The 9,427-nt window shown below is 59.6% G+C and overlaps 1 protein-coding gene across 1 annotated transcript; it reads left to right on the plus strand.

The window, feature by feature from the left end:
• Window positions 1-169: 169 nt before the first annotated feature.
• On the plus strand, window positions 170-8,317 carry ERAL1 (Era like 12S mitochondrial rRNA chaperone 1). The gene is made up of 12 exons (XM_038158087.1): window positions 170-1,113; window positions 1,594-1,642; window positions 3,216-3,491; window positions 3,575-3,702; window positions 3,791-3,868; window positions 4,032-4,078; window positions 4,466-4,527; window positions 4,927-5,039; window positions 5,472-5,849; window positions 6,271-6,420; window positions 6,673-6,753; window positions 6,981-8,317. The coding sequence occupies exons 1-12, from the start codon at window positions 1,036-1,038 to the stop codon at window positions 7,101-7,103; spliced, it is 1,563 nt and encodes a 520-aa protein (XP_038014015.1). The 5' UTR covers window positions 170-1,035; the 3' UTR covers window positions 7,104-8,317.
• Window positions 8,318-9,427: the final 1,110 nt, after the last annotated feature.

Here is a 9,427-nt window from a genome sequence, read left to right on the forward strand (position 1 = left end):
TGGCCCGGAGGGGACAGAGGGTCCAGGGACACCTTGTGTGGCAGGGCAGGGTCCCCGATAGCCGGAGGCTGCTGCTTATCGGGACCCCGAGCACACGGCCGGGCCCGCGGGGGATTATCACCTCCCCCCAGGCGATTTCCAGGAATGCCAGCCTGTCCTGGCGCCAACAACCCGGCAGGATGGCACAGCTCCGGCTGCAGGATGTGGCCCTGTGGGGACAGACAGAGCTGGGGGACACAAATGACCAGGGTCATGCACAGGCAGGTGACACTCACGGTCAGGGGGTGGAGCCGTTTGGGGACACGCATGGTTAGGGGACGAGTGTGACCAGGATCATGTGCAATGAGGGGACACAGCTCTCTTGGGGACACACGTGGTCAGGAGGGACCCTTGGGGGGACATAGCTGGGGGTTACATCCCTCCAGGGGACACACATGGCCAGGGGAGCGTGTCCCCAAGTGGGGGAGACATCCCTCAAAGGGTCACATCCGCCTAGGAAGGGGACTGTGTTTCCAGGGTGTCCCTAAAGGCAGGAGGGCAAATCCTTTTTTTTGGGGACGCACTGCTAGGGGTCATGTCCCTCAGGAGAGCAAATATGGCCGGGGGCACAGCACTGCAGAGGTCACCCACCCCAGGGGGCACAGGCTCCCTGTACCTCACCTGAGGGTGCCTGTGTAGGGTGACCCCCACGCCCAGATGTCCCTAATGTCCCTGCTGGGCCCCTCCCCACGGGCTGCCACCCCGCCCTGTCCAACACCACTGTCCAGCAGCTGGGAACCAGTTTGCAGTGGGGAGCTCCCAGTTCAGGGTCCCCACAACTATGGGAAGGGATAATCCTGGTGACCACAGGAGGGTGGGGCATTTGTGGGGCCACCCTGAAGTGGAAGACGCAGGGGGTGACCCCTTGCAAGCCCCACATCCCCCAGTTCCCCCATGGACAATGCCAGGCTGGGTGGGGGGAGCTGCTTGGGGCGGTGCCCCCCCGGGCAGGAAGGGGTTAAGGGCCCGTCCAGCTGTGCAGGGCAGATGTGAGATATGCAGATGAGGCAGAGCAGGTTTTATAAGGCGGGTGCAGACCCAGCACCCCACAAAGCCCCAGTGCCACCCCCACAGGTAGGTGCCACCACCTGGCAGCTGCTGTCCTGCTCGGGGAGGGTGGGGCTGGAGGGACAAAGGTGGGGTTTTGGGAACCCCTGTCCTGCTCTGAGATGGGGATCTGGGATAAAAGGAGGGGTCAGGGGGGTGCTGTGTTGGGGGGGGCAATTGGGAGCCCTCAATCCCACTCGGGGGCAGCAGGACTGGGGGCAAAGATGGGGTGAGGGGGTCTTGGGGCGAGGGGACAATTGGGAACCTCTGCTCCTCTCCAGGGTGGTGAGAATGGGGTGACAAGGAGGGACTGGGGGGACACCTGTGTGGGGAAGGCACTGGGAACCTCTGTCCTGCTCTGGGGTGGTGGAACTGGGAGGGACGAGGAGCACGTGGGGAGGTGCTGGGACAGGGAGGCCTCCAGGAGCCTCAGGAGGGGACAGGGATGGGTGAGGGTGACACCAGGGTGGCAACGGGCTCCCTGACCACGCTGTCTGTCCCCTGCAGGCTCTGCTCTCCTCCCCGCGCTGTCCCGGGCAGGATATCATCGTATACTGTAAGTTGGCTATGAGACACTACAGTATAGATGATGTACTCCCCGGGCCGCACCGACCTCCTGCCGCCGGCAGCCCCCGGGACACGCCCGGGCCACCGGGGACAGCGACACGGGCTGGGACAGCCCGGGCTGGGACACCCCGGCTGGGAGAGGATCCGGACGCAGCCGGGGAGCCACGGCCGGCGGGGAAACCGTTACCATTACTGAGTTTAGTAATGGTAACGGTTCTGCTGACGGCCGGTGACACGGCACGGCACAGAACGGCACGGGAACGGCACGGGAATGGCACGGGAATGGCACGGGAAGGGCACGGGAATGGGACAGGAATGGCATGGGGTGGGATGGGATGGGAATGGCATGGGATGGCACGGGAATGGCATGGGGTGGGATGGGATGGGATGGGAATGGCATGGGGTGGGATGGCACGGGATGGCACGGGATGGCACGGGATGGCACGGCAAGGACGCAAGGAGCCCTGGGGACGGGCACAGGACAATAAACGGAGTTACAGAACCGTGGCTCCACTCGCCTTCCTCACCACATCCCCTGCGGGCTCCGGGCCTGGCGGAACCGCGCACTGGGAGCACCGGGAGGGCACCTGGTGGCACTGGGGGGACACTGGTGACACTGGAGGGGCACTGGTGACACTGCTGACACCAGGAGCACTGGTGACACTGGAGGGGCACTGGTGACACTGGGAGTGCTGGTGACACTGGGGGGACATTAGAGACACTGGGGGGGCACTTGTGACTCTTGGGGGGCACTGATGACACTGGTGACACTGGGGAGCACTGGTAACACTGGGGGGCAGACACTGGTGACACTGGGGAGGCACTGGTGACACTGGGGAGCACTGGTGACACTGGGAGGATTGGTGACACTGAGGGGCACTGGTGACTCCGGTGACACCGGGAGCGCTGGTGACACCGGGGGGCACTGGTGACACTGGGGGGGCACTGGTGACTCTGGTGACACCCGGAGCGCTGGTGACACTGGGGGCACTGGTGACACTGGGGGGCACTGGTGACTCCGGTGACACCGGGAGCGCTGGTGACACTGGGGGGCACTGGTGACTCCGGTGACACCGGGAGCGCGGGTGACCCCGCCGTGCCCCACCCGCGCCGCGCGGTGCCGCCGGCAGGGGGCGCTCCGGCGCCCCCGCCCCGCCCCGCCCGCTCCTCGGCCGTTTGCATCCCACAATCCCCCGCGGCACAGCGGCGCTCTGGCCGCGCTCTCGCGCTCTCTATGGCCGCGCGCTGTTCGCCAATGGCAGCGGGCACCGCTCGCCTTCCCGGCGTGCTCCGCGGCGCGCCAACATGGCGGCTCCCATGGCCGCGGCCGCCGCCAGGGCCGCGCTCTGCGCCGCCGGGCCGTTCCGGGCGGGAGCAGGTGCGCTGGGGCCGCGGGCGTACTCGGGGCGGCTGGGTGCGGGAGGTGGCGGGCGGGACGCCGGGGGAGGCCGAGAGGCCTCGTGGTGGGGTGAGCGCTGCGCGGATGCTGCGTGTGGAGGGGGGGCAACGCGAGCTTGGTGTGTTTTAGGGACGTTCTTGGCAAGTTCGGTGTTTTCTTCCAGCTCGCCTCCCGGGGAGCCGCCGGAGCGGGAGCAGCTCGGGGCTGGGCGGGATCCTGAACATTCCCAGCCACTGGGGCAGGAGCAGCTCGGTGCTGGGGGGGATCCCGAGCGTTCCCAGCCGCTGGAACGGGAGCAGCTCGGGGCTGGGCGGGATCCCGAGCGTTCCCAGCCGCTGGAACGGGAGCAGCTCGGCTCTGGGCAGCCTCCTGGGCATCCCTGCCCAGGCCTCCCCCGCCGCTCTGGGCCAGCACCCTCCACCCGTGGCCACCGACCAAGGTGAGTGCTGCCGGCTGCCGCCCCAGGGCTGTGCTGACCCGCGGAGGGTTTGGCACCATCCGAGCTCCTCCTTTCCCTGGCAGAGGAGCAGAAACGCCTGTTGGGGAATCGGCCCGACCAGCCCCAGCAGCCCAGGGTGCTGAGGATCGCCATCATCGGCGCTCCCAACGCCGGGAAATCCACGCTCTGCAACCAGCTCCTGGGCAGGAAGGTGAGGCTGGGCTGCAGCTCAGGCTGTTTCCTTTGGTTTTTTTTTGGCGTATCCTGGCTGTGTAACAGGTTTGACTGATTTCCTGCAGGTTTTCCCAGTCTCCAAGAAGGTGCACACCACCCGCTGCAAGGCCCGCGGTGTCATCACGCATGAGGACACGCAGCTGGTGAGTGCTGGAGCCCAAGGGCAGCATTTGCTCATCTGTGTCCCCTGGGATCACCTCTCATTATCTGTGTCCCCTGGGATCGCCTCTCATTGCACAAAGACAGGGTTTTCCCCTGACCTCTCGCCGCTGGCAAACTTGAAATGTTTGTTTTTGCTTTCCCCAGATCATTCTGGACACACCTGGCCTCACAAATCCCTTAAAAGCCAAAAGGTACCAGCACTGGGGTGGGGAGGGGGGTGCGTGCTGCCCAGCGAGGGTTGATGAAACAGGGATGTGGTTTTCACTGTGCAAAGCCTGTACATCAGAAGTGAGCTGAATGCAGATTTTTTAGCCTTATTTTGCTTTCCAATAATTCTTTTGTTGCAATTTCAGTAGCACACGGAGCCTGTGATGTCCCTTGAGCCTTTTTATGTGTGGTTCTGTGTATTTGCACATCACCAGGGATATAATAACCTCTAAAGCAGCTTTGTGGCAGCTGGAATGAGGGGAAACACTGGTTTCCCTCTAGTTTGAGAGGGAGGAACACCATTATAATGAAGTGAGGAACACAATTATAATGAAGTGTGTCTGCTTTACTCATTTGTATTTGTCTTTCAGGCATAACTTAGATGAAGCCATGCTGACAGACCCATGGGACAGCATGAAACATGCAGATTTAGGTGGGTTTTCAACTCTTTTTTGGATCAGACCAAATCCTTTCCTGCCACACAATTCCCAGCTGTGCTGTCTGGGTGTTTGCTGGCAGCACAGGCAGCCCAGGGAGTGTGAACAAGGAAGGAAGGGCAGGGAAAAGATCTGGAATATTGAGCTGAGGAGGGGATAAGAACTGCCTGGTGCCAAGGGGAGGCAGTTTGGGTTAATGATTTGGCTTGGATGTTGAGATTTAGGACGTGTGATGTCATTAGGGTGACATGGGTACGCTGCATTTTTAGTGTTTTCAATAAAATTCTTCTTTTTGTGCCCCTCCTGAAGAGGGGAGTGACCATAGACTCTAAAGCTGCAAGTGAACATTCTGGAAAATGTGGATTCATCCTGTTTCCCTCCCTCTTTCCTGGCAGTCCTGGTTCTGGTGGACGTGTCAGATCACTGGACAAGGAACTCTCTGAGCAAGGAGGTGCTCAAGTGCCTGTCTCAGTTCCCCCACATCCCCAGTGTGCTGGTCCTGAACAAGGTAAATCCTGCTCATTCTTCCTGCCTTCTTCTGGCACCACCTGGCATCAGCACTGATGGGTTTTGGGTCCCTGGTGTGTTAAAGGACACAGGTTCCTCCTCTGCTCCAGAATATTGAGGGGTGTGTACCCATTGCGTGCACAAGCACCCCTGGAGCTGTGCTGCTGTCTGGGGTTTAAATCCATCTGGGAAGAGGAGCCAGGTCAGCCAGGGAGAAGCTCAGCAGAGCTGACAGGTTCTCGGGGTTTGGGAAAACTGTTCTTGGGGTTTGCTGGCACACTGGCACAAAACTGTGTCAGTTTTGGCCTCTGGTGACAAAACTGTCCTGTCCTGCAGCAGTGCTTCCCTGGCTGGTTTGCTCTGGCTCCTTCAGGGCCAGGGCCCAGCTGCCTGCCTTGTTCAGGATAAATCCTGACACCCCTCTCTCTCTCAGGTGGATATACTAAAGAAGAAGTTTCTCCTGCTGGAAATAGCAACAGACCTGACAGAGGGAGTTGTAAACGGAAGGAAACTGGAAGTGAAATCTTCTGCACTTAAACAGGATTCCCGTTCTTCAGTGAAGTTTCCCCTTCATACCACTCAGGCTTCTCCCCCTGAAAGCAAGGTTCCAGGGTCTCCCTTTGGGCAGGAAAAGAATCAGGCCCAGGAAGGCTGTGGTGTGGACAAGAGCAGTGATGCTGGGGGTGCTGGCACAGGGGAAGGACCGAAGCACCACGCACCCAAGGATCTGAAGGATATGAGAGGCTGGCCACACTTCCAGGAGATCTTCATGCTGGCAGCTCTCCGTGGGGAGGAGGTGGATACGCTCAAGGTAACTCCAGTCTGAGCTTGTGTCACACCGGGGTGGGAGCCCAGCACTTCATACAGAGCCTCAGCTTCTGGCCTGGCATGTGGGGGAAGGTGTCATGTGTCAACGTGGGATGTGTCCCTGCTGCATCTGCAGAGTGTTCTGTACAAAGCTCTCACCTGGGGCTCTCCAAACAGCAGCTTGTTCACAACAAGGAATCCTCCCACTGCTGTCTCCCTGCTCCAGGGCTTCTGTGGGCTCTGGTGTGATACACACAGCCCTGGGGAGGGGTGCCAGAGCTTCCCTTTCTCCTGTCCCTGCCCAAAACACCAAACCACTGCCCTGATGCAGGCCAGCAGCAGTGCCCTCTCTGCAGGAGGAGCGCGGGGGCGGTGGCATTGAGTGGGTGACACGTGGCAGCTGATGGGGTGTCTTGTGCCCACAGAGGTACCTCCTGATGCAAGCCAAGCCAGGCCCTTGGGAATTCCACAGCCACGTCCTGACCAGCCAGTCGCCTCAGGAGGTCTGTGATAATATCATCAGGGAGAAGGTCCTGGAGTACCTGCCTCTGGAGGTGCCTTATGGAGTGACTCAGGTGGGAAGTGTGCCCGGGCAGGCTCGGCCATGAGCTGTTTTATTGGGAATTTCGGGCTGTGTGATGAGAATCCCTTTGTTTGGATCTGTGGGATCTGCCAGGCCCTGTGGGGTGACTCAGTACTTGCAGGTGTGCTGTTAGACCGTTTCTGTGTGTGAAGGGGCCACGCTTGTGTGCTGGTGTGTCCAGGGGATGGTGCAGGGGGTTCCTGAGGGTTTCCCAGGGCTGCTGAGTGCTCCGTTGCTGTGGCAGGTGACACACGTGTGGGAGGAAGGACAATGTGGGGAGCTCCTCATCGTGCAGAGCCTCCTGGTGCCAAGGGAGTCTCATAAGGTGAGTGAAGGAAGAAAGATGGGATGCTGGGGAGGGTGAAGGGAGGTTCCCCAAGTCCATCCTTGCTGTGCTTCCCTCTCCCTCTCTTTTGGGAAGGGCCATGTACCCAGTACTGTGTTGCTTCACAGTTTAATGTTGGAATTTCCCTCATTGTTTCTGTGGCTGCAGCATTCTCCTGGGCAATGTAAGGGTGAGTTTGATGATGTTCTCTCTGGGTTTTAACGCAGAGGATGTTGATTGGAAGAGGAGGAAGGGTCATCAGCAGGATTGCTCGGGAGGCTGGCCAGGACCTGATGAACGCTTTCCTGTGTGAGGTCTGCCTGAAGCTAAAGGTGGAGGTGAAGGGTTGAGCACTTGGTGTTTTAACAGCTCTTGAACTCTCTGATCATGTGGAGAAACCAGTCCTGGGGGTATCCTGGCACCTTTGCTGAATCCAGAAATAGAGGATGATGGAGTTACTATGGTGGGCTGAAGTGGAATAAATTATTCTTTGGGGGAACAGCCCAAACTGAAATAAAATCTCCAGACCTTCTACGGCATCTGGCCTGGAGACAGACACTGGAGAATCAGCTGCATCCACTTCTGGTACTGCATTTCCAGAGCTGCCACCCTCTTCTTCTGGGCTGTGTCTCATGTCCTTGCTCTCAGGTGCTTGTACGTGGGAGTTCAGGAGCATCTCCTGCCTTGTAGCAAACAAAAGGTCGCCGTGAAGGATTATCAGCACGTTTGTAATCTCTTCTGGAGGCTGAATCGTGGTCACACAGGAGGACAAGGCCACCCCAGCCCAGCTGATGATCTCGTGTTGACTTTTCTCCCTGCCCTGTTGCAGCTGGTGGGTGTAGGGAGTTGGTTTTAGGGGTTTGCTGGCAGCTGGAACATCTGTAATGCCTGACTGGCTTGTGTGTCATGCAAAACCAGCCTGGACCCGCTTTTTGGGAATTTGAGTAGTTTATTGTATCACTTACTTCCAAGCCCTCACTCCTTGCAGCAGGGTCACAGACACAAACACAGCAGCTGTTGCAGCTGAAGAAAACCCCAAAGTGGGAAGAGCAGCAGGTTCTGCAGCTCAGGTGTGGCAGAGGCACCTGCACAGGTGAGGCTGGAGGAGCAGGGCTGGCTCTGCAGGGCCCTTGCCATGGTGGAGCCTGGCACCACATGCGTGTGCTTGGGCCTGGTGTTTGGGGCTTGTTTTGCCTCTTTTGTCAGGTTTTTGGAGCACTGGGTTCCTTCCTGCCAGCAATCCATGTAAATCTCCATGTCCAGTTATAAATCAGCATCCCTGAGGGAAGAAAACCCCAGCAGGGAGGAGACTGGGAAGGGTCTGGAACCCAAACCTGGTTTGGGTTTGCTCAGCCCCTTGTCCCTCTCTGGTGCACTGTGAAAGAGATGTTTTACCCTTCTGCTGAAGAATTCTATCTGGAATGTGAGATAACTGAAAACTGGGTTGGGAAACCTGCACAGAGTGTCCCTCCTTGTTTCCCCAGGAGCAGGGTGTGCTGTGGGCCCTTGAATGCTGCTGTCCAACTTTTGAATTTCCCTTGCAATAAAATGAGGTCCCAGCAAATGGTTGTTCTCTCCTTTATTCCTCCCTGTGGCAGCCTGACCTCACAGCCACCACCTTCCCTCTTGTTTCATTCCAGCTCAAACCAGGGCACTTTCATGTCATTCCTCCTTCCCAGCTGAGCTTAGATCCCGTTTTCTGAGCTGGGGCTTGTGAAGGTTGCACCTTGTGGGGGGAGAAGCTGGGTGGGCAGGGCTGGAGGGGTCTCGTGGCATGGGGCACAAGGGGAAGCTGTCCCCTCTGTGTGGCTGTGTCAGGGGAGGGGTCAGGGTCACCCTGTGCTGCCCCGGAGCTTCATCCCAGGCTGCTTCCAGGGATGGAGCCGAGTGCCCAGAGCACCTTGGGGACAGTGGAAATGCTCTTGGCGTGGCAAGGGGTGAAGTGTCTCACCTTCCTGACTGCAGCTCCTTAACGAGCTTGGAGAATTAGGTTAATTATCCCATTGCGAGCCCATCGCAGGGGTGCAAATCCTCACTTCCCTGTGGGACAAATCTTCACAAAGGGCTGACCCCCGCTGTGGGGGAAGGTGTCTGTCGAGACCTCGGTGTGGGCAGCACTGGGGCTGCGGCAGAGCCCCCTCTGTGTCCTCATCCTAGCCCACTGCATCTCCCTGTCCCCGCCATGCTCCTTCCTGTCCCCCCTGTGCCCCTGCCATGACCCCATGTCCTCCCTATGTCCCTGCCGTGTCCCTCCACATGTGCCCTTCACATTCTCCCTGTGTCCCCCCATGCCCTTCCTTCATGCCCCCCATGTCCCCCAGTGTGTCCCCGCCGTGTCCCTCCCCCATGCCCCCAGTGTCCCGCCATGTCCCCCAGTGTGTCCCCGCCGTGTCCCTCCCTCATGTCCTCCGTGTCCTGCCCTGTCCCCCAGTGTGTCCCCGCCGTGTCCCTCCCCCATGTCCCCAGTGTCCCCCCAATGTCCCTCAGTGTGTCCCCGCCGTGTCCCTCCCCCATGCCCCCAGTGTCCCCCCCAATGTCCCCCAGTGTGTCCTCGCCGTGTCCCTCCCCCGTGTCCCGCCGTGTCCCTCCCCCATGCCCCCAGTGTCCCGCCATGTCCCCCAGTGTCCCGCCATGTCCCCCAGTGTCCCGCCGTGTCCCTCCCCCTGCCCCCCGT

Source organism: Motacilla alba, chromosome 19 (genome assembly GCF_015832195.1).
Source record: "Motacilla alba alba isolate MOTALB_02 chromosome 19, Motacilla_alba_V1.0_pri, whole genome shotgun sequence".
Taxonomy (NCBI): Eukaryota; Metazoa; Chordata; class Aves; order Passeriformes; family Motacillidae; genus Motacilla; species Motacilla alba.

Excerpts from the sequence above, each read along its gene's own strand:
- ERAL1 (XM_038158087.1), top strand. The coding sequence starts at position 1,036 with ATGCAGATGAGGCAGAGCAGGTTTTATAAGGCGGGTGCAGACCCAGCA. Across the intron at positions 5,040-5,471 it reads GTGTGCTGGTCCTGAACAAG|GTGGATATACTAAAGAAGAA; the intron begins GTAAATCCTGCT and ends TCTCTCTCTCAG. Across the intron at positions 5,850-6,270 it reads AGGAGGTGGATACGCTCAAG|AGGTACCTCCTGATGCAAGC; the intron begins GTAACTCCAGTC and ends TTGTGCCCACAG.